The sequence below is a fragment of the Polypterus senegalus genome, chromosome 1 (genome assembly GCF_016835505.1).
Source record: "Polypterus senegalus isolate Bchr_013 chromosome 1, ASM1683550v1, whole genome shotgun sequence".
NCBI classification, from domain to species: domain Eukaryota; kingdom Metazoa; phylum Chordata; class Cladistia; order Polypteriformes; family Polypteridae; genus Polypterus; species Polypterus senegalus.
In genome coordinates this window covers 90661897-90687428 of record NC_053154.1, presented here as the reverse complement: position 1 = coordinate 90687428, position 25532 = coordinate 90661897, and the positions used below count along the sequence as shown (strand labels likewise).

The 25532-nt window shown below is 38.1% G+C and overlaps 1 protein-coding gene across 1 annotated transcript in view; it reads right to left on the bottom strand.

Moving 5' to 3' along the window:
* muc2.1 (mucin 2.1) overlaps positions 1–25532 on the bottom strand; it is a 57841-nt gene continuing 32309 nt past the window's right edge. The window contains exons 24-37 of the mRNA XM_039748952.1: positions 24534–24690; positions 23481–23628; positions 20065–20108; positions 19161–19274; positions 14154–14424; positions 13762–14114; positions 8336–9132; positions 7123–7297; positions 5250–5506; positions 3858–4041; positions 2431–2650; positions 612–790; positions 130–199; positions 1–10 (exon numbers count right to left, since the gene is read on the bottom strand). Coding sequence (XP_039604886.1) covers positions 1–10; positions 130–199; positions 612–790; positions 2431–2650; positions 3858–4041; positions 5250–5506; positions 7123–7297; positions 8336–9132; positions 13762–14114; positions 14154–14424; positions 19161–19274; positions 20065–20108; positions 23481–23628; positions 24534–24690 — 2979 coding nt within the window. The remainder of the gene's footprint in view (positions 11–129; positions 200–611; positions 791–2430; positions 2651–3857; positions 4042–5249; positions 5507–7122; positions 7298–8335; positions 9133–13761; positions 14115–14153; positions 14425–19160; positions 19275–20064; positions 20109–23480; positions 23629–24533; positions 24691–25532) is intronic.

The window sequence follows — 25532 nt, the reverse complement described above, 5'->3', positions numbered from 1 at the left end:
TTAGGCGTTGCTGCAAAAATGTAAAATATTTAAAAAGGCAAAATTCTATTGACAAAGTAACCTTGCTTTTTCTAAAAAGTGCCAAAAAATCATTCTTGAGACAACACTGTTCAAAATAACAACACTAACCGTTGTGTACAAGTGTCTTGTTCCACTGGTCCACAGGGCTTATATATTTTCGTTTTTGGACAGGTGGATGCTGAAAAGGAAAAAGATATTACATAAGAAATAGCAAAAGTTTACAGGATTATACTGCTGTTGTACCCTGTCTCGTCTTATTTAAAAAAAAAATCTTCATGTTTGTTGAATTTAAAAGCTGTTAACATTATGAAGGATATATTAAGTAATAAAAGAAAATTTGATTGTTAAAAAATACAAATTAAAAGTAATTTACCTGTGAATTTTTAATATATTCTTGCACCTCCAAATACCTTTCCTTTAGATGCTGCGGGTTAAATCAACTTATGACACAAAACACACCACTGGGCGTTTAATCGATTTAGTCCTCAATTTAAATAATTTAACATGTGAGATTACCTACTGTAATTGTATAGTTAAGAGAGTGATGCCACCTCAAAAACATTATGATTTTAGTAAAATATTATACATACGACATCTGTTGTTGGTGAAATTTCTCCAGTACAAACAAACACCCACGCTGGAACACATGGAAGCATAGTTTTGTAGACTGGAACACTCAATATCTGTGTCTGGCATTTGACAGCCATCAAAAATACAAGCGTTATAGTAAGGATCTGGAGACAGTAATTTGTGACAGTCTTCAAACACACTGTAAAGAAAACAGAATGTCATGCGGCCTTCTTTAAAATTATTTGAACTTTCATAGTTGCCCTAACTGTAGTGCTGCTAGTAAAGCAGATGTACAACTTTAAATTCACAGTTAAGATAGAAGGTGTTTTACTAATACTAAAGATTTTACAAATCAGTAGACTTGGATATAACACAAACCACACATAGACTAGAAATGTTACATAATTTTGCATAATTGATTATAAGAGACCTTTTTAGCCACATTATATCAGAGAATTAGCCACATTATAAGTCTTTGATTGATTAGGTAAAAGGTATAATCTAGAAGAGCTAAATATATCAAAGAATAAGATTATAACAGATAACCTATACATATCAAAGATTTCATTTAAAGGGGATATCTAGAGAAGATACCGCAAAATGTGTTAAAAAAGTCATATAACACTGGTATGCCAGAAGATATAGAAATTGTCAAGAAATGAGTTATGAGCATGATAATGTATCTCAAATCATGAGATTAAATCAGAATTAATGAATAATGTGCAGGAAACACTAAGCTAAACCAGAAACCCGGAGCCTAACCAAATAAGATGTACAGGAGTGGGCCGATGGTGTCAACTTGGCTACTGTATGTCAATCATTAAAGGCAGATGACACAGATATCCCAAATTACAGAATGGTATGGAGCAGAATATTGCTAAAAAGAAACAATACAAAGAAAATCTAAATTACAACAGCGTGTTTAGGGTAAGCTAGCATTCTTCATGGTATGCTCTGTTAGCAAAGACTGAAGGACTGAAAGGAGGTTTAAAGTCTAAGTGTGCAAGGAGGTCTGCCCAGGATTCCATATTCTAGGCCACAGGTTCCCACACGTTTGTAAGGCATGGACCCCCATATTATTGTATCACAAGGTCAGGGTCTCCCACTAATGTAAACATAATTCTATGAAGTGGAGCATGATCATGGATCTTGATTAGTGCTAACAGTACAGTAATCACATTGTGTGATTTTGAATAATGGTAGAACTTTTCGATCAAAGCAAATCAAATCCTTAACTAAAGGAGGTGGCTGAAGGATATGTGATGAAATGCCAGGTGATATTTCTAGGCTATAGCTACGTTGATATAACCCTGAACATTATTTTTTAAGTTGTGTTTATTTAAAAGTGATTTAAAACAATTTAAAAAGTTTGAATAATATATGATTTTAAGAATGTCAACCTATCTAGCAGTGCCACAGCACCATGTATGAAATCCATTGATCTAAGGTGTTCAGATGAGACAAGAAATGAATTCTTAGAAAAAGAAAAGTCAAGTGTATGGCACTTAAATCTTTCTGGTCTGCATTTCTTAATTTTTTCCTTAATCAGTACATTGAAAGTGGCATTTGTTTTGTACTTGGCTCCATTTATTGATTCAAAAAATGAAAATTAATTAAATAAATGCGTAGACAGAGAGCTTAACTAAAGAAAGGACAGATGGCACCCTGAGTTGTGAGGTGTAAAAGTTTTAAATAATCAGCAACTTGTAATAATCTAAACAATCCAATGTCTCCATAATAAAACCTTATTTTCTAGATCTATTGTTTGTTTTTCTTGAATAATCTTTTAACCCTAAGATTCAATACAGTACATCTATAGAAGAAAAATGCCCAAAGTACCTGCTTTTGATAATCTGACAGAGGGAGTTGGCAGTGCATGGTACACCAGTGGGTTTCACAGTAGGTTTTGATGGAGGGACAGTTGGTAGCAGCGTTGGAGGGGTGCAATGAGCCTTATTGGGGTCGTTCACAAGCCAGTAATCCGCCATCACCTCACAACTGTCCACAAGCTGTCCACCTGGCAGTAGGCAGTCATCAGCTCTGTTGTTGTTGCAGGTTCCTGAGACACCACAGAATATCAGGTTAATTACTTTTCTATCAAACGATTAGTTGTCTTCCAAAAAGAATAATTTATTTGTAAGGATTATATGAACTCCTCTCTGCTAAACTATTCTATCAAATCCAAAAAATATATATACTCACACAGGACGCCCTCCAAAATGTTTGGGTCAAAGACACTTTTTTCCATGACCATGTAATTTCTACATTTTGTGACTGAAATGCATACAAATACCCTTAAAGTCTGTAATGTGCACTTTGATCACCTCTGAGTTGTTTGATTTACAATTTTAAGCTGTGGAGCAGAGGGGTAAATCAAGGAAAAATATATTTGTGTCCCAAACATTATAAAGGGTGCTGTCTATACCTGTGTGTATCAGGGTTGTGTGGTGTACTGGTACTGAAAAAGTTTTTTTTTTAAATGGTACGTTTCATGCATTTCATTAATTTTGGCACCAGAAATAAATGGAAATTTTCAGTGCAGTTATTTCTCTTTAGCATGACTGAAACTCCAAGGGGAACCACATGCTGTTTGATTTTATCAAAGCAGCAAAGGGCCCAGACCGCTTTTCAAGTTTATTTATTTGTAAACAAGCCAAATCATTTAAAAGGGAGGCTCCTCTTATTAATTTATGGAGTGCGGTACACAAGGGAGGTGTAAAATTGTGCAGCAGGACAGGGAGGCGTGCGTGCATGCAGGTTGGAGGAATGAAATAAAAGAAAATAATAATTTTTAAGCACCTCACTGTCACTTACAAACGTGATTAGAACTCCAAGGGGTAACTCAATTCAGACCCACGAAAAACTCCTCTTTTCAAATTTATATTAATGTAAACCTGCTGAATAGTCCAATGACAAGGATCCTCTTATTGATGTTCGGGGTGCAACGTACAATTAAGATGTCTGATTGTGTGGTGGAGGAGTGAGGAGAGTCTGCATGCGGACTCGTGGAACAAAGCAGCTATGAGACAGAGGGAGTCAGGGGTTAGTCATCCGTTATTTGCTTTGGAATTTGTTTTGGTACCAGTATTGAGGTCCAATCGCTGGTGTTGATACCAAAATCAAAATTTTAATACTGATCCATCACAAGCAAACTGTAAAAGTGGTCTGTTTCCTTAAGCAGCTTATTTATCAAAGATTGCAAAACTAAAACAAAAATAATGTATTATGCAAATTTAAGTTATCAAGAAACAAAAAAAAGACAATACCGCATTGTCCTTGAGTATTGTTTCCAAATTTCTGGTAAGGCAACTTAATTGTAAAGGCCACTCCATTGAAGGTCACTTCTATTTCTGCTTCTGGGATTTCAAGAATGAGGTTGAGACCTGAGCTGTAAACCTTCATTCCAAATCTCTTGAATGGCAGGTGCTCTTCTTTACTGTTCACAAATACCTGACAAAAAAGAAGTAATTGCAAGAATGTAGGGAAGGTCAAACAATGCAAGTCAACCAGTTTGCTCACAGTAACAGGTCTAATCGGAATGAATATTGGTTGTGTAAGTGGTGAACTCATAGAATTTATTTTTGATGAAAACAGGCTATCAAGCTCAACCAACTGTAGCTACTTTAATCAAAATTTACCATATTTTATTATTTGTTGTTCAGGAACCTTTAATTTTCTTCATCTCATTGAGATTAAGTTCACATTACAATATGTAAAACACAATCTATTCAAAAATATAATAATTAGAACATTTGAACATTAAAGGAGATTCAAGATGTGTTAAATCATAATCAATAATTACAGCACCACCCACCAACTAAGACGACTGTGTTTACAAATGTTCCAGTTTAAAATATACTGTCTTTGATACTTTGACTTGCACTCTTCTTTGCTTTGTAAAGCACTTTGTGATATTAAGCAGTATGAATGGTGCTACATAAAGCAAAAAAATTACTGATTGGCCTTGCTTTTACTATTACTACTACTATATATCTGGAGTTAAAGACAGTAAAACAAAATGCTGTTCTCCTTCATTTAGATCTGTCACAATGTAGGGAATGCTGTAAGTTACAGCTTTGAGAACATGAATAGTAACATTAAAATTTAAAATTAAAAACAGCAGTAAAAGCCAAGTAAAGGCAACAACAAATATAAATCACATACTTGAAGGCACCAATGGAAGCTATGGAGATGTGAAAGACTGAAACCAGGAAGCACTTCTTTACACAAATAGTCACAGGAATTTCTGGCAAACTTTGTATTGTTGAAGCAGATGCAACTTTTATTAAGTATCTGGATGACATATTGGGACAACTTAGCTATTTTGAAACCCAGGGAGCCTGAATGACTGAATGGTCTCCTCTCATTTGTGAATGTTGTGTATATTCTTATGTTCTAAAACAATCTGAATGACTTTTACCCATGTCCTAAAAGTTGGAAAAGATTGGATATTGCATTGTTCTCAAGATGCACAGGATGCTCCTTGGTTGAAAGAGCTGAGCTATGAATTGTAAGGTGAAAGAAGTGACAAAAGAAACAGTGATGAAATATAAGGTGCCTCATCTGACTGGACAGAAAACAATACAGGATGCACAGAAGGCAGGTTACTGCAGGCCAAAATACCTAAGGAAGCTGCAGTCTATACAGGCATGTTGCACACTTACCTTCAGTTTTACACGCCCATTTGTTTCCATGTTCTTCAATTCAATGACCTGGGATTCAAAGGATACAATGATGGAGCGTGGGCAAGACACTCGGTCACGAATATCACAATGAACGTTATCAATGTAAATCTTGAAATTGTCATAATTGGGACGAATCTCTTCTACTAGCAGATAGGTGCAGTTCCCTTGATGACTGTAGTATTCTCCATCAAATGTAATGTAATGTGGGTCTCCAAAGCCAGTGCAGTAACCTGAAAGCAGCAGATATTCAATATTATTCTGTTTCATTTAAAAGTATAAAATGAATTATTGATTTTTGTTGTGTAAAACTTTCAACTGCAAAAGAAAAAGCTTGAATGGTTGGCTTTGCCTTAGATGGCAGTGGAACTCAAGGCTTTCTTAAACAACAAGCATGAAGTATGTACAATGGGCTGTCATGGAAGCATGCTCTGTCATCTGTGCCTTATTCCCATCTGTAGACTAGAGTATTCAAAATATGGAGGAGTCTTAGAAATTAATGGATTCATTTATTTCTAAAAGGACTGACTACTGCAATGTTTTATTCACGGACTGTTTCAAATTGTTCTATATGTAGCTTTCAGGTAATTCAAAATGCTGCATCAGGAACACTTACAAGATTTAGAAAGTATAACCACATAACGTTAGTTCCTATGTCTTTACAACAGCTTCCAGTTAAGTTTAGGGCTGATTTTAAAATCCTCCTTCTTACATATAAAACTTTAATGGCCAAGGTTCTGCTTAACTTAACTTATCATTAATTACAAACCAGAGCATATGTTACAATCTGAAGATGATGGTGGCTTGTCTTCTTTAGATTCCAAACATTAGTAAAAGAAATGTGGGATTTCAAAAATGGGACCAGATTTATTAGATGATCTGTCTGCTTGTATAAGAGATTCCCATTCAATTTGAACTTTTAAATTCAGACCATACATTCACTACTTTAGCCTATCATGTTGTGAGTAGAATGGCTGATTAGCTATTCCTTTTACACCTCTCTTTAATGGCCATCTGTTCAAAAATATAACTATTACAATGACTGTGAATAGTTAATGACACCTCTCTATTCTGTTTCTCTTCTTGGAGTCCTGCTTTGAATGTTGCACCCCTTTGAAATCCTTTTAAAAGTTTACTTTGAAACATAATTAATCAATATGTTTGTTAGGTGCAGTTTAGAATTTTTGCCAGCTTAAAATGTAAATCACACATGTGATTTCTCTTATGGTAACATTTGGTAACACTAACTCTGCATTAGTACTACAGGGATTAATAACAGAGCTGTATTTTGACTAAAAACACAAACAAAAGCATCAAGAGAAAGGAGCAGATCTCACTAATAAAATCAAATGGAAGCTAAATCTGGAAAACTAGAAAGCTAAAGCAGAATGCTTAGTCTGTTACTTATTTTTTGTATGGTTTTGCACTCTTTTGTGTTTAGATATAAAGAACCATGCTTATAGAAATACATATTTTTCCCTCTCTAATTTATATCGTTTTTCTTTACAGTGACGTTAGTTTTATAGCAAAAGCCACATGAGAACAAAACAAACAGTATTCTGTCACTCTTATGGAAAGTCTTATTAATGACTTACAGAAATTGACACTAGTAATCAATTCAATAAATAAACACTTCCTAAAAATGAGTAATATTTGTTTAGAATAGACATGCAGGAAAAGATCATATAAACAGAGGACAAGAGAATAGTTTATGATACTCTGTGACTCTGCAGTCAATGATTTGAAAACTAGTTTACCTAATTTTTTATTAGTATTTTCTGTTTTGACAACTTTAATCCAACTTAAGTATCACTGCCTTTAAACAGTAGAAGGTTTAACAGATACTCACAATCACAAACCTCTACTTTGCAGCAGAATTTTTCATCCATTACAGTGTTAGAGGGCCGTCCACTTGCACAAGTGAATTTCTCAGGTGGGGTACAATTATAAGGAATATACTGCAGGGTGTTGTTTTCAAGACACTTTACTGTGGTGCAGTTACAGATCTCAAAAATCTCTCCAGGCTAGTATTTGAAAGAAAAAAACAAAATCTTAGTGAGGAAAGAATGTACTGAAAATTAAGAAAATTGCATTTTGAAAAGCACCAAAAGACTTGTAAAACATTATTGTCATATGAGGGGTATTTAAGAACTGCTTTCTATCTAGCTCAGCTTTCTGTAATTTACAAAAAATGATTGGGTGTAATTTTTGTCTTGAGTTTTGAAACTGTGTCTTAATGCTTAAGTACTGTTAGTTATGCTTCACCTGAACAATTAAAAGCTGTCAATTGCAAAAAAATTATTGTAGTTTCTTACTGTTATATCCGTAATAACTAAATTGTCAGCAAGAATATGAATGGTATTTGGTGCTTTATTGTGTGAATGTACTTTGTTTAAAATGTGTGTCTGACTGCTGCACTTCATTGTAATAAAAATAAAGATAAATTAATGTTTTTGAAATTATGTAGTAAAATTAACTGTAATTGTCTACATCTATGTCATATTTTACATTTGGGTGTTAAATCCATTAAATAATTTACCATTAATTGAAAAAAACAAGAGAGCACAGTCTAGAGAATTGCTTCTGGACTTCAGTGCCCACAGTTGTTTACAGTAACCTGCATTTTACCTAGATACTGTATGTAAGTGAGGCTCTTTGCATGTGTATAACTCTACAGCTCCTTTATTTAGACACAAACAAATTGGAAAAGTATTCAGTTTTAAATTATTAACAGATATATAATCATACATTGTAATATTAGGAAGTTGTGCTGTAGACAATGGGTAATAGAAAGTAATGATGTCCTCGGACTTAATGTTAGTACATTTCTAAAACATATTAAAAGTGATGCAATCAAGCAAACATGAATAACTAATATCACAGAATTACATAAATATTTTAAGCACAAAACTGTTTATTCTACAATAGCACAAGGGACTAAAGATAAGATTATTAAATATCTGGTGGTAATGTAATCACCTGTAATATTTAGAAATCGATCTGAAATTACTATATCTAGCCATAAAAAATTGTAGGCAAAAACAAAAGTTCCCTTTACTTACTACACATAATTGTGGTCTTGTAGTAGAGATTGTTGTTGTAGTTGGAGTTGTGGTAGTTGTTGGCGTTGTTGTTGTAGTGGTGGTTGGAGTTGTTGTAGATTCTGTTGTTGTAGTGGTGGTTGGAGTTGTTGTAGATTCTGTTGTTGTGGTGGTGATTGGAGTTGTTGTAGATTCTGTTGTTGTTGTGGTGGTGGTTGGAGTTGTTGTACTTTCTGTGGTGGTGGTTGGAGTTGTTGTAGATTCTGTTGTTGTGGTGGTGGTTGGAGTTGTTGTACTTTCTGTGGTGGTGGTTGGAGTTGTTGTAGATTCTGTTGTTGTGGTGGTGGTTGGAGTTGTTGTAGATTCTGTTGTTGTGGTGGTGGTTGGAGTTGTTGTGGATTCTGTTGTTGTAGTGGTGGTTGGAGTTGTTGTAGATTCTGTTGTTGTGGTGGTGGTTGGAGTTGTTGTACTTTCTGTGGTTGTGGTGGTGGTAGTTGATGGGGTGGTAGTTGATGGTGTGGGAGTTACTGTGGTGGTTGTTTCACATTGACAGCACCATATTCGGATTTCATAGTTATAACATTTTGGTGGAAACTTTGTCTGATTTTTATTGTGGCATGTCAGTCCTTTATTGTCACATGTGACTGTTTGGCCCAGATCCTCTAGGCTTATGTCAGGGAATGGGACAGATCTGCATTCCACCTTCTCAATTTTTTCACAATTTAGATTTTTAATATTTTGTACTAATTCATATTCTCCTTCATTATTTGGGTAGTGCTCATCAAACCAGTTTGTCCAAGAACAATTTGTAATGCAGGCTGCAAAAGAGACAAACAAAAGTCAGTTACATTTGTGTGCTTCTTAAGATATAACACTGTTTAACATAATCAAATATGTTTCTATCTGATACATCTCAATACACTATACTATATCTCAAAAATTTAAATATGAAGCCACCAAAGCTGTTTTTTCATGTCTAAGAAAATAATTACACAGTAGTGCCTAGATAATAACTCTGGTATGGAAACTGATCTGAACTTATAAAAGTCAATCAGCTTCGGCTGAGGGAAAACTGTGTAATATTCCAGTATGCATAAATTCTGCAGAATATGAAATGTGTTTCTGTTTGCCACATGTTTTGCCATTGTTATTGTTTACATCCCCCCTCGAGCGAACGCGGACATAGCGAGTGACGTAATCCATTCCGCAGTTGCTAATTTACAAACGCAGCACCCAGAGGCGCTTGTGCTAATCGCTGGAGACTTTAACCATGTAACGCTGGACAAAACATTACCTGCCTTCTCCCAGTATGTGGATTTTAACACCCGGTCTATCTATCTATCTATCTATCTATCTATCTATCTATCTATCTATCTATCTATCTATCTATCTATCTATCTATCTATCTATCTATCTATCTATCTATCTATCTAATCAGCTGTCTTCTGCTACTTGAATGCGGAATTGCCATTGGTCACAGTAGGGGAGGAATTGCTTAAATTGCTTTTAGTAGTTTAATGCTTGGCATGTTTAATGTAAGTATGGCAATGGCAATAGACAGACTGTTTAAGTTTCCAGGAGGTTGTAGCTGTAATGTGCTGTTATTTATATCCTTGTCATTAAATATAAAACATTTTTAAGACCTGGGCTGCTGCAACAGAGTTTGTTTCCTTGTACTGAAGTGTGCCTTTTCCGTATATAAAATGTGATATTATACATAACATTGGGCAGTTTGTTTTCCAACAGCTCGAGCGCATCTGTTATAATTTTTAGACTGCAAATCAACATTTTGATAACATGAACTATTATGTAAAAGCTTGCAGCATCTGATAAAATTTCCAGAGCTGCATTGTGAGAGGGATTCAGCATTATGACAGTTTATTCAGTAAGTTCCCACTCCACAGATTTCATTTGAATTAAATCCTCCCTGTTCATTATTATACATATTACTATATACTATATCGCATATTTTACATGAGTTTATTTTTATCTTCAACATTCCATTGAAAAATTTCCACTTTAGGTACAATATTTCACTTAAAAATGCAACAGTAGCACACTTTTTCACAATGCCTTTTTAAAAAGTCAGAGTAACTTTCTCAAAATCATAGTTATTACAGCTCATCAGAAATAGTGTATAGAACACAATGGCGCCAGTGTTTACATTGTCTGCTTTTTGTAAAGTAGTTCATCATCAAGTAATATACATTGCTTATAAAATAGGCAAAATGGAACTTTGCATAGCTTGGTACACGGATATTGGCTTGGCAGGACTTCACTAAATGAAGTTGGCAAACTACATTAAGTGATAACTTGTGCAGCTTTTCAGTTACTGTATATATACAGTATAGGGCCAGTATAAGCAAATAGGTACCGACAGGCCAAGCGGAATGCGGCTTCGGTGGTTGCTGAGGCAAAAACTCGGGTATGGGAGGAGTTTGGGGAGGCCATGGAGAATGACTTTCGGACGGCTTTGAGGAGATTCTGGTCCACTGTCCGGCGTCTCAGTAGGGGGAAGCAGTACAGTGTCAACACCCTATATGGTGGGGATGGTGCACTGCTGACCTCGACTCGGGATGTTGTGGGTCGGTTGGGGGAGTACTTCGAAGACCTTCTCAAACCCAATAACATGCCTTCCAATTAGAAAGCAGACCTTGGGGACTCGGAGGTGGGCTCCCCCATCTCTGGGGCTGAGGTCACCGAGGTGGTCAAAAAACTCCTTGGTGGCACAGCCCTGGGGGTGGATGAGATACACCCGGAGTTCCTCAAGGCTCTGGATGTTGCAGGACTGTCTTGGTTGACACGTCTCTGCAACATCGCATGGACATCGGGGATAGTGCCTCTGGATTGGCAGACCGGGGTGGTGGTCCCCCTCTTTTAAAAGGGGGACCGGAGGGTGTGTTCCAACTACAGAGGATCACACTCCTCAGCCTCCCTGGAAAAGTCTATTTGAGGGTTCTGGAGAGGAGGGTCCGTCAAATAGTCGAACTTCGGATTCAGGAGGAACAGTGTGGTTTTCGTCCGCGGAACAGTGGACCAGCTCTACACCCTTAGCAGAATCCTGGAGGGTGCATGGGAGTTTGCCCAACCAGTCTACATGTGTTTTGTAGACTTGGAAAAGGTGTTTGACCATGTCCCTCGGGGAATCCTTTGGGGGGTGCTCCGGGAGTATGGGGTACCATACTCCCTGATAAGGGCTGTTTGGTCCCTGTACAACTGGTGTCAGAGCTTGGTCCGCATTGCCGGCAGTAAGTCGAGCCCTTTTCCAGTGAGAGTTGGACTCCGCCAGGGCTGCCCTTTGTCACCGATTCTGTTCATAACTTTTATGGACAGAATTTCTATGCGCAGCCAGGGTGTTGAGGGGGTCCGGTTTTGTGGACTCAGGATTGGGTCACTGCTTTTTGCAGATGATGTTGTCCTGTTTGCTTCATCAGGCCGTGATCTTCAGCTCTCTCTGGATCGGTTCGCAGCTGAGTGTGAAGCGGCTGGGATGAGAATCAGCACCTCCAAATCCGAGACCATGGTCCTCAGCCGGAAAGGGGTGGAGTGCCCTCTCAGGTTTGGGGGAGAGATCCTGCCCCAAGTGGAGGAGTTCAAGTATCTAGGGGTCTTGTTCATGAGTGAGGGAAGAATGGAGCGTGAGATCGACATGCGGATCGGTGCGGCATCTGCAGTGATGCGGGCTCTGCATCGGTCTGTCATGGTGAAAAAGGAGCTGAGCTGTAAGGCAAAGCTCTCAATTTACCAGTCGATCTACATTCCTACCCTCACCTATGGTCATGAGCTATGGGTAGTGACCGAAAGAACGAGATCGCGAATACAAGCGGCTGAAATGAGTTTCCTCCGCAGGGTGTCTGGGCTTTCCCTTAAAGATAGGGTGAGAAGATCAGTCATCCGGGGCTCAGAGTAGAGCCGCTGCTCCTCCACATCGAGAGGAGTCAGATGAGGTGGGTCGGGCATCTGATCAGGATGCCTCCTGAACGCTTCCCTGGTGAGGTGTTCCGGGCACGTCCAACCGGGAGGAGGCCCCGGGGAAGACCCAGGACACGCTGGAGGGACTATGTCTCCCGGCTGTCCTGGGAACGCCTTGGGAATCTCCCGGAAGAGCTGGAAGAAGTGGCCGGGGAGAGGGAAGTCTGGACATCTCTGCTCAAGCTGCTGCCCCCGCGACCCGACCTCGGATGGGCAGAAGAGGATGGAAGGATGGATGGATGGGTCAGTATAGCTTTAATAGTATATGAAGACAAACATGTACTTAAAACACCTGATTACCAGTACAATGTGCAATGTAAGAAGGAAAGGAAACGAGAAAGAGGAAACAAGTAAATGTATGTTTAAAAAGCTGGGAGAAGAAGATGTGGGGACAGAGGCAATGCAAATGTCCAGTGCCTAAAGTGTCAAAGTGCTGTTAAAAAGTAATTTAAAAAAACAAAATATCAACTCATATATGTATGTACTGCTGATGCACACTATCAGAGAAATAACAAGGCCCCATATTCTGTACACAGGACGCGCCTGTACTAGTGGCCTACTGTTATTTGCAGGGGTTCATTTCTGAAAATTCTTACTGGCACGCTGACAATTAATACTTTCTTAATAAGTCACTTGAGAAACTGTTCCCAATTCTTTTCAAATATTTTTTATGAAATAACCAGATATTACTGTACATGAAGGTATTAGCATTTAAAGTAAAACCCTCTGTATCACATTACTGAAAAAGCTTTAAAATTCTCCAGTTACTAACAAAGAAAAAAAATTGTAGAGAAGTGCAAACCAAATGGAAAGGAATGAAATAGCACAAGCAGTTAGTTTATGCTTTGGTTACAGCAATATGAGCTTCTCACTAAGTTCAGTACTCATTTCGCAACATGATAACGAGCTTCACAAGAAATTTAGTTGAAGAGTCTGTGTCTCAGACAAAGCTGAGGGTATGTGGAAACCATCCATAGTCTTCATAACTATGTTAACTTAAATATTGCAGTTTAAGAAAACGCTTTCTTGGGCTCTTAACTGGAAACAAAAAATATTTGGTGGTTTATGCTGAAATAAAATTTTAAAAATCATCAAGGTTATTGTTTCTGCTTGAATAGCACCATCTTGAAAAATACTAAACTTGTCTTTTTAGAATTCTGAATACAGGTTTATCTGACCTACAGTCACTTGCAGTTACAACTGCTACAAAATGTAAAATGAATGTCTAATAATGCAATAACTAATACTAAATTATGTGTCAGAAAATAACATTAAACAACTAGGAGTTATGCTTTAAACACTGTTAGTGCAACACTACAACAAAATGTGGTGACTGAATGCAACTTGAATGAAAAAAAAATATTTAAAAAATTTTGTGGAACCATCATAAGATTATATGCAGAATATTTAGTATCTGCCACTATACAGAAATTAAGATCTGATGCTTTAAAAATATTTGATCGAAGTCTACTTACTTGTAGTGGAGGTTGGAGTTGTTGTAGATTCTGTTGCTGTGGTGGTGGTTGGAGTTGTTGTACTTTCTGTAGTTGTGGTTGGAGTTGTTGTAGATTCTGTTGCTGTGGTGGTGGTTGGAGTTGTTGTACTTTCTGTGGTTGTGGTTGGAGTTGTTGTTGATTCTGTTGTTGTGGTGGTGGTTGGAGTTGTTGTACTTTCTGTGGTTGTGGTTGGAGTTGTTGTGGATTCTGTTGTTGTTGTGGTGGTGGTTGGAGTTGTTGTTGATTCTGTTGTTGTGGTGGTAGTTGTTGTAGATTCTGTTGTTGTTGTGGTGGTTGGAGTTGTTGTACTTTCTGTGGTTGTGGTGGTGGTAGTTGATGGTGTGGTAGTTACTGTGGTGGTTGTTCCACATTGACAGCACCATATTCGGATTTCATAGTTATAACATTTTGGTGGGAACTTTGTCTGATTTTTATTGTGGCATGTCAGTCCTTTATTGTCACATGTGACTGTTTGGCCCAGATCCTCTAGGCTTATGTCAGGGAATGGGACAGATCTGCATTCCACCTTCTCAATTTTTTCACAATTTAGACCTTTAATATTTTGTACTAATTCATATTCTCCTTCATTATTTGGGTAGTGCTCATCAAACCAGTTTGTCCAAGCACAATTTGTAATGCAGGCTGCAAAAGAGACAAACAAAAGTCAGTTACATTTGTGTGCTTCTTAAGATATAACACTGTTTAACATAATCAAATATGTTTCTATCTGATACATCTCAATACACTATACTATATCTCAAAAATTTAAATATGAAGCCACCAAAGCTGTTTTTTCATGTCTAAGAAAATAATTACACAGTAGTGCCTAGATAATAACTCTGGTATGGAAACTGATGTGAACTTATAAAAGTCAATCAGCTTTAGTTGAGGGAAAACTGTGTAATATTCCAGTATGCATAAATTCTGTTGAATACGAAATGTGTTTCTGTTTGCCATATGTAATCAGCTGTCTACTGCTACATGAGTGTGGAATTGGTCACAGTAGGGGAGGAATTGCTTAAATTGCTTTTAGCAGTTTAATGCTTGGCTTGTTTAATGAAAGTCTGGCAATGGCAGTAGACAGATTGTTTAAGTTTCCAGGAGGTTGTAGCTGTAATGTGCTATTTATATCCTTGTCACTGAATGTAAAATATTTTGAAGACCTGGGGCCTCATGTATAAACAGTGCGTACGCACAGAAATGTTGCGTATGAACTTTTTCACGTTCAAATCGCGATGTATAAAACCTACACTTGGCGTAAAGCCACGCACTTTTCCACGGTACCTCATATCTTGTCGGACGCAAGTTCTCCGCTCGGTTTTGCAAACTGCCGGCACCCAGCGTCAAAGCAATGGTACTGTTCTTGTGTGATTACTCATTATTTTCATGACGCGGCTTTATAAATACACAGAAACTAACCGTATATTGTTTATTAGTGTAATGCATCTGATTGTAATTAACTCGTAACAATATAATGGTCCAGGGAACAGCCATAGTATTCCAAATACCATAACTGCTTTAGCGTTGTTGCTCTCACTGCACCTTCCTCTTCTTCTTATTTTTCTTCTTCTTCTTTCAGCTCCTCCCGTTAGGAGTTGCCACAGCGGATCATCTTTTTCCATATTACTCTCACTGCAGCACTCGGAGTATTTATATCACTGTATCTGAGTGTGAATCACAGCAGCAGCTGATCGGAAAGAGAATTATCGGTATACAGCTTCAAGGACACGCTGTCTCAGCCACTGCAAAACGTTTTAAAGCCTTTCCTGTACAGACCTCGCGGTTCAGAAACAGTTTAATCCCAAGAACTTTAAATGCACTCAATCAATTGCTCCTTGTAGAACGGTTTGTACTTATAAGTACAATCACCACACTGTAAACTTGCACTACAGTTATAATATCTCACAACCTGAGCCACTTTATAAAGCGCGTATTTACATATGATGACGATATCATTTTAAGGTGAAATGCAGCAAAATATGTTTGTTAAATTATACACATAAAACTTTAACTTCATTTAAATAATCTATATTCTTCACTGGGAGTGTCGTGAAGGATAGAATAATTAAACATGTACTACGAAGATATTTCAATGTTCTTTAAACGCTTTGAAGAATCGGCGCTAAGCTTACAGATGGCTTAACGTCTACTACAGAGCTGATTGTGTGGCGATCGGTTACTAGGGAGAAAGAAAAGCACTGACTGCAGTGACGGCTACGCCAATATATATTGAATATAAAACAGAAAGAGAAAATAACAACACAGCTAAAAACGCAGCGACAAATTTCGGCAAAAGATAAATGCTTGTGTCATGAGCACGAGGCTGCTATGCAGTGTCGCAACGGACGTGGCCATCCACCGTGCATAAGCTACCTTACTGACATTGGCGGCGAAGGAGCCACCGATTCTTCCTCTGCCCAGTGCCACCACAAGCCTAGAGCCGCCCTGAGTACTGCTGCAATAAATTATTTCATCGAAGTGAAACACATGTTTAATAACGTGCTTTAACTCCTATCATCATGAAAATGATATCACGTATACATCTCAGTATTTTAGTTATTCAGAGAGCTGTAATATCACGAATGTAATGGACTCTGTGTCCAGTTGGAGGAAGAGAGCCGGTTTAAGAAGCAAGTAGTGATTCACACACATAGAGCACATACGAGTAGAAGATCAAATACAAAACAAAGCATTTAACGTGCTACTTTAATTACGATGTGATTTGAGAAACTGGTTAATTAAACGATTTTAAGATGAAGTTTATAATGTTCTACTAAATGACAAAATAAACTACGTGATTAAAGTGGAAATGTCGAGATTGAAGTTGACATTTTGTGCTTTTTCCCCACCGTGTGCCTTTTTTCTCTGTACCCTAATAAACTTTCATATGACACTCAGACAGTGGGCTTACAACTCTTCTTTTCACGGCAACTTTGATATGTGACTTCTTTTTTATTTCCGGCACTGTGCGATTTTGTGAATGTGAGCTTTCAAGTTTCTCCAACACGCTATGTCACTCGATCAACTTCCTTTTGTTGATTATACCACGGCTTATTTGAACAAATAGTATGTTTTTTCCTTTGCCTCCACTTGGTATTCACTGAAATTCTTATATTTTCCCCGTGCTTTTGCCATTGTCTTTTCACAGAAGGCTGCGCTTAAGGGCGATTTATATTGATTTGCATATTCAAATAGGCGTAATTCTGGGAGGATTTGGGGCATTACATAATGTGTGTGCACGAGCGTTAGTTTTCACGCTGATCGGGATTTATGTAGCTGAAGAACGTGGAAGTTGGAATACGCACAGATTCCTGCATCTGGATTTTTCTATGCATAAGCACATTTCGGCTTTTGTGCTTACGCCATGTTATAGTGCGAGTTCTACGCACGGCGTTATACATGAGGCCCCTGGGCTGCTGCAACAGACTTTGTATCCTTGTACTGAGGTGTCCCTTTTCCTTATTTAAAATGTGTTACTATACATAATATTGGGAAGTTTGTTTTCCAACAGCTTGAGCGCTTCTGTTATAATTTTTAGACTGCAAATCAACATTTTGATAAAAAGAACTATTATGTAAAAGCTTGCAGCCTCTGATAAAATTTCCAGAGTTGCATTGTAAGAGGGCTTCAGCATTATGACAGTTTCTTCAGTAAGTTCCCACTCCACAGATTTCATTTGAATTAAATCCTCCCTGTTCATTATTACACATATTACTATAAACTATATTGCATATTTTACATGACTTTTTTTATCTTCAACATTCCATTGAAAAATTCCCATTTTAGGTATGTTATTTCACTTAAAAATGCTACAGTAGCACACTTTTTCACAATGCCTTTTTAAAAAGTCAGAGTAACTTTCTCAAAATCATAGTTATTACAGCTCATCAGAAATAGTGTATAGAACACAATGGCGCCAGTCTTTTCATTAAGTCTGTTTTTTGTAAAGTAGTTCATCATGAAGTAATTTACATTGCTTATAAAATAGACAAAAGGGAACTTTGCATAGCTTGGTACACTGATATTGTCTTGGCAGGACTTCACTAAATGAAGTTGGCAAACTACACTAAGTGATAACTTGTGCAGCTTGTCAGTTACATATACAGTATAGGGTCAGTATGGCTCTAATAGTATATGAAGACAGACATGTACTTAAAACACCTGATTGCCAGTGCAATATGCAATGTAAGAAGGAAACAAGAAAGTGGAAACAAATAAAAGTATGTTTAAAAAGCTGAGAGACGAAGATAAGGGGACAGAGGCACTGCAAACGTCCAGTGCATAAAGAGGCAAAGTGCTATTAAAAAGTGATTTAAAAAACAAAATATGGACTCATATATGTATGTATGTATAGGGTGATCCAGATCTAATTATCCAATTTTCATTACACTATAACTTATTAAGTTTATTACATAGAAAATCACCTGAAAAATCGACAAGTGTGCGAACTGACGACATGGAGAATCGTCTTTGCAATGAACTGGAATCGTCCCTGCATAAATCAAAGTTATCCAGACCATCTGGATCGCATTAATTTGATCTGGACCTCACTGTGTGTATGTATGTTTGTACTGCTGATGCACACTATCAGAGAAATAACAAGGCACCATATTCTGTACACAGGATGCACCTGTACTAGTGGCCTCCTGTTATTTGCAGGGGTTCATTTCAGAAAGTTCTTACTGGCACACTGAACGCTTTCTTAATAAGCCTCTTGAGAAGCTGCTTCCAATTCTTTTTAAATATTTTTTATGAAATAACCTGATATTACTGTACATGAAGCTATTAGCATTTAAAGACAACCCTCTGCATCACTTTACTAAAAAAGCTTTAAAATTCTCCAGTTACTAACAAAGAAAAAAATTGTAGAGAGGTGCAAACCAAATAGAAAGGTAAGAAACAGCACAAGCAGTTAGTTTATATTTTAGTTACAGCAATATGAGCTTCTCACTAAGTTCAGTACTCATTTCACAAAATGATAAAGAGCTTTGCAAGAAATTTAGTGGAAGAGTCTGTGTCTCAGACAAAGCTGAGGGTATGTGGAAACCATCCATAGTCTTCATAACTATGTTAACTTAAATATTGCAGTTTAAGAAAATGCTTTCTTGGTGCTCTTAAATGTAAACAAAAATATTTGGTGGTTTATGTAGAAATAAAATTTTAAAAATCTTCAAGGTTATTATTTCTGCTTTAATAGCACCAACTTGAAAACTGCTAAACTTGTCCTTTAGAATACTGATTACAAGCTTGTTTGACCTAGAGCCGCTGGCAATTACAACTGATACAAAATGTAAAATGAAGGTCTAATAATGCAATAATTAATACTAAATTATATGCCAGATCTGATGTTTTAAAATATTTGATCGAAGTCTACTTACTTGTAGTGGTGGTTGGAGTTGTTGTAGATTCTGGGGTTGTGGTGGTGGTTGGAGTTGTTGTAGATTCTGTTGTGGTGGTGGTGGTAGTTGTCGATGTTGTTGTGGAGGCACATGCTGCAAAGAAATAAAGGAAAAAACATCAATAATAGAAGCGTCAAACCATCTTTACTTTTGTTAATGCAGTAATAATAGCTGCACATATAGACTTCTACGTAGAGGTTAATGCTTGTACAGTATCATTTCACATCTACAGTTCTGATAAAGTTCTTTTAATAATTACTGTATGAAAATTACCCAAATGAATTTTGCTAAACTAAAAAAGCTGATAGTCCTATTGGTTATTTTCAAATAAATTTTATGGCTGTAGAATCCTGGCATTGGATGGTGTGACAGAAACAAGCAAGTAAACAACACAAGAACTGACACAACAAAAGAAAATCGTTGGTTCAGCAAACTCAACACAGAGGCAATTGTACAACAGCAAACATATCAAAATGTCCATGAAAAGAAAATCTACCGTTCCTTATGTCACATAAACCACATGTCAATTCATCTAGTCGTATGCTCACAATGTCCCAAACACATTTATCTTTATATGTATCACTATATTTTACACAGATATGTTTGTATGGTTACATATACGGTTGATTTTTTTCTGTTACTATTTATTTTTGTAAATCTGCTTGTTGTGAGAAGCACAGCATATAAGCTGAAAATTAATTTAATTATGTAAGCTCAATTTAACATGATAATAAATTGCACTGTAGGTATATGTAACGCTGTAGTTTGCAGTCTGAGAAATTTGTTGCATAATTTTTTTATTAATTACAACTTTTGATAATTTGCAGCAATTCACCCACAACATACATAATCTTCCTCTAAAATAAATAAAAATAATACTTACTTTCATTTCTGATGCACGTTTTATTGTCATATGATGTGCAAATACTAGAAAAGAAACAGATTTATGTGTCAGCAGGATTCCAGTAATAATGAACACAACAGAGTACACTAGGAAAATGTTTCTTATTGAGAGAAAAAGGGAAGTGTCTTCACAAAGGAGAAATGGATTCCTAATAAATGATCTGACTTTAAAAACTGTTAATGAAGTTGAGTTTAATTGGGGATGGTTTCATGGAGTAAGATATTTAAATTGCTTTGATAATGTTACATTATGTGGATGTAGGATTATAGGAAGAAAGGGTTCCAAGGAGGTGCTAAGATGTTCAGCACATTTTTATCTCTATGAAAAGTCCAGGTCAGCCTCCACAGTGGCATCTCAGAAGGGACTATCCGCCTGGTTCAAGGCAGGGAACCCTATCAAAAAATAATTTTGTGGACGGCTATGTGGTATAGCGGATCCACAGCTCACTGAGCAAAGACCATTCATTTTTAAATAAATAATCCCCGCTCTCGCAGCGTGCATATCGAGAGGGCGTTGGGCCATGATGAGCCGCGGGACGCTCGGGGTGTGGGCGTTTCTCACCGAGTGCACAGGTGAGGAACTGCCCACATCCGTGATTGCTCCCGTGGCTAATAGGTTACAGCTGTCATGGTCCCTCTTCATTTAAAAGAAGCGCGAGTCGGTCGGGAGAGGAAGGGAAAGAAAAAGGGGGAGGAAAGAAAAAGGGGAGGAGAAAAAGGAAGAAAAGAAAGAGAGAAGGAAATGGAGGTTGGAAGCAGGAAGGAGAGAGAACGCAAGCAATGCGGTGCAGGAGGAGGCGAGCGACTGCTCGCAGGCAGCTGAAGGCCGCCTGGGTGTTTGGCCAACACCCGGGAGAAGTGGTTCTGGTCGCCCCCGCAGAAGATTGTTTTGTAGGGCGGGAGTGACTGGGAAGGCGCAGGACTCTCCGCGGGAGTTAGCAGGAGTTGGGACTTGGGATGCGGTGTCCCTAACGTGAGAACCTTGGCCGTTAAGGGATTCCCAAGTCGCTGTCCGGAGGAGCCGACCGGAGCCAAGGACCGGTGAGGCAACTGACAGCAGCAGGAGTAGTAGTAGTAGGAAGAAGGTCAGCTGCAGAGAGCATCTTACCTGTTGCTAAGCCCAAACAGGATAAGCAGGTGAGACGCATACAGAAAAGAAGCACCATAGTTGTTGTTGTTTTAAGACTGCTTCCTGATCATTTTACCTCTCGTTTTAAAGGATTGTTTTTCTTATTGATTTTAACCTCCACGTTTTTATTTTATGGATTATTTATTGGAGCACTTTGGAACTGCACTTTATTATGAACATTTTGTTTTGTTGATTGTTTCTTTAAATAAAAGCACTGTTGCACTTTTTCAACCATCCCCTTGCTCAGATGCTCAATTTATTGCCTCCACTGACTAGCTCAATCAGTAACATTACCGACGGTGTTGGGTTGAAGGGCTCCCGAACAGCAATGAGTGTGGAGCCAGAACCCACATCGTCACAGGCCTGGCACAGCAGGTGCACCCACACATGTGCCGCGGGTTTGTTGTGCCCACAGCCCTGGGAAAGAGAGTTGCCCGACTGACTGCTACCCCTGCGGTCGAAATGTGCTCACCTGGTGCAGAGGAACATCGATGGACTTACCGGAGTGCAGCGGTCTCCTATGAGCGTGCTGCCGCTGAAGGCGCCCAGGACAGTGCGGTGTTGAGAGAGGCCATGCCGAAGAAGCTGCCTTGGACAGACGGTACTCTGGAGGTAAGTTCCCTGCTTGCCAGTGGCCGGCCTTGGGGGGCCGAGCGCGTTTTGTGTTTTGCAGGCAGGGGCTGCCCAGGTCTGGGTCGGTGGCAGACACACACTGATCTGCGGGACTTTACTGATGCAGCAGCAGGAGCTGCAGAGAGGGAGATGCTGCGACTCAGAAAGCCGGCTCATCACCGCACCAGGGGAAGGAGAGACAAGATGGCCGCAGACCAGAAGTTCTGCCCCGAGACAGGCACAGGAATGGATGGTGTGTCTTGCGTGCCCGCCAATGACTTCAGAGAGGTGGGACCAAGGAATGTCCATCTCGGGAGAGACTCGATTGGGCCGGAGGAAGAGGCCCACAGGAATGGCAAGAGTTGGGAGTGTAGTAGGACGGAGCTCTGGAGGAGAGAAGGAGGTGGCCTGAAGAGAAAGGCTTTGAGTTGTGGCCAGGACTTTGGGGACTTTGGAGTTTGTGTGCACTGTAAATGATGGATAATAAACGTGTTGTGGGTGATGTCAACGTGTCCGTCTGTCTGTGTCCAGGCCAGCCTCCACAGCAGGCATTATATTATTCTTAACAAGCTATCGAATAATGTTTCTAAAGTTATTGTTTATTTATTGTTGAAGAAAATGGCACTGTAAGCTCATAGGTTTTCTTGTGACAGAGAATATCACAGTGGTGACAACACCGATCCATATTTTGAGAACGAACATTCCACATCAACAGAAGAGATCGGTAACGCAATGTAAACTTTAGCAAGAGCTGCTAAACGAAGCAGTCTGTCCTCTAAGGCACGCCAAAAAGCAATGATATCAGCTGGAATTACTTCACGAGATGCTCTGTCCAGATAAGCTTGACATTCATCTGCTGCAGCCATCATTGTTGGCACTGATAGTGCATGATCAGCAAATTGTTCGATAATAGTGGTAGTTGTCGTGGATCAAATATTCTCACAGATCTGAATAGGTCTATTGCCGGCTGTTTGGTTCCCACAAAATATACTTCAAGTTTAGTAGCAGCATTGTGCTTTGCATCTTCACTGCTGCTGGTTGCAATTGGAAATCCGGACGATTTCCAGCAAGACAGTAAGTCAGTCACTTTGTTGTAGACATCGACAGCCATGAATGACTGTGCCTCAAAAGAAGTCAGAGTGTTTATAATTGGCTGGCGGTGAACAGATACAAATTCAAGTTCAGCTCTCAGTTCGTTAAGTTTATCAGTACTTTGCATCAACTCCAACAGCTTCTTTAACTAGACTGTAGCTCCACTGTGTTTGATTTCAGTAGCAACGAACGAGATATAGTAATCATACTAATATCAATATGCCTCAAATGGTGAGATTTCATTCAGATTTAGTATTTTCCGCGGCAGTTAGGTTAATTCGGCTGCGTGGTGTTTTACCGCTGCAAAACCCTAAATTCCGCAGGCCGCGGTAAATCGTGTGCCCTAATTCATGTGATTTAGATTAAGATAAAGATGTTTAAAAACTGAGAGTAACTCAACGGTATTTAATAGTCAGCGCTAGTATCCTAGAATTTAAATTAATGAACGTTATTTCTAATGGAAAAGTTACCCAATAAAAATTGTCATGAAGCTTTGAACACAAAGATTGTTAGAAAGACGGGGACTACACAGCTAGAGCTAGAGTTCAAATTGATTTTCTCACCATTCCTGACATGGTTCATCAGTGGGAACTTTGTCACCAGGGTTATAGTGGGTGCCGTTAATTACACAGCCACACTTCTCATAAGGTACGCAGGTATTATTTTTCTCATGGAAGATTGGTCTGTCTGGAGGACACTGAGGGAAGCAACCTGGAGCAAACACAAGAGAATAACAATAACTTGCAAATTATATAATATCCCTTATTCAAAATCTTAACAGATCTTAATGTAACTCAAATACCCTATTTATCACACATTTTGGTGTGTTTCAGACCGCATTAACATAATATTCAAATTACATATTTCACTAGAGAACAACAATGTTGCTCTTTCATCAATGGCCAAACGTTTTTATATTAATGATAGTTAAAAGTTATGCACTGGCAATAGGTTCCTACTTAACTACACATTTTTTGGTTATTTCACTTACTTTTGTGCCAATTGTGTCCTGTACATGACCTGTAAATTTCAAAGTTATTTTACTATGGGTGGAACCTATAAAGTTACTCATCAGTTAGTTAGCCTACAAAACTAGATAATAACAATGTACCGTTAAAAAAAATGATATGTCTGATCATACACTTTGTTAGCTCAAACATGAAATGTCAAGTAGCATAAATAATGTACTACCTTCCAAATGTGGGAATGTAGAGTTGCAGATGCCATTTGGATTTTCACAGGTTTTATAGCAGCCAGTATGGCACGGACTATAGTGCCACTCACAAGCATTTGTGTGATTTTGAGTTTCACAGCAGACAGCTGAAATAAAAAAGATCCACAGGATATCAAAAGATATTAAAATAAAAATGTTTGCATTTTTTATTCTTGTACAATTTAACAAAGAAAGCATGCATGAAAAAGGTTAGTTACACTTTATTTCATGTTCAATGTGTATGTGTTTCATTCATTAACTTGGAAGACTACACTCAGTAACTGAATTAAGGATTATCAGTCTGAGTTAATATAAGAAATTATTTGAGTCTGAACTGTTTAATGTTATAGAAAGAGGTTGAAAGATAGAGGACTTTTAAAATATAATGTTAGAAGTCTCTTACGGCAGAGGTCTTCATTTCTCCAGTTGATGCACATGTTAACATGATTGCAGGCTGCAGCATAAGCAGCAATGGCTGTGCAGAGGCACTCACAGTCTCCTCCAGCATCACAGGCGCAGGAATCATGAACACACGCCTCATAGTAAGGAACGGGGTCCACCTATGGAGGATGAGAAATGACTGTTAGTGATGGGTTTTGGATGATTGAGGAGACCCTGACTTCAAACTGTTTTGTAAAAGAAAAAAAATGCAATTAAATACTAATTATTCACGATCTTGGAAAGAAAACGTCATTCATCTGTTTACTTCAAATAATTAACAGATGTTTTCCCTTTGTTTCATTTATCCTTGTAAAATCATTAATTAAAGTATCTGATCTTTTCTTTGATAAGCTCCAAATGCAATAAAACATAGTGCCTTGAATTGAGCCAGAAAATGAATGAAATGTGTTCCCATTGGATGAAAAGAATTATGCATTCTAGCAAACACAAAAATTAAAAGAAGCAAATGTAGGCATACAGATGAACGTAGACAGCATGAGAAATTGTAAACAAAGGGAAAACTTAGCGCATAAGGAGAAAGCTATAAAATATATGGGAAAAATAAATCTTTTTACCCCACCAAACAACCTGTTCTCTTAAAGTACTTATCTAGTATTATGTTATTAAGAAGAGGCAAATCAATTTATAACTTCGTTCAATGTGACCTTCAATGTATCTTGCAATGTTATTTATGTTATGGAGAGTAAGGCACCCCATGCCCTCTTCTATAATATAAAAGGGAATTAATCAATATTCCACTGTGTTCAGAAAATAATACATAGTAAAAGCTTTGATGGTCAACACCTTTGAAATATGTCAAATATGACAGTATTAATATTTTGGATGAGTTAAGAAAACAGTGTTTATGTGCTGAGATGTATGCTTACTCTAACAGTAATGGACAGGAAGCATGAAAGCAGTACCGCTCAACTACAGAACCACATCTCTATACATGCTTATA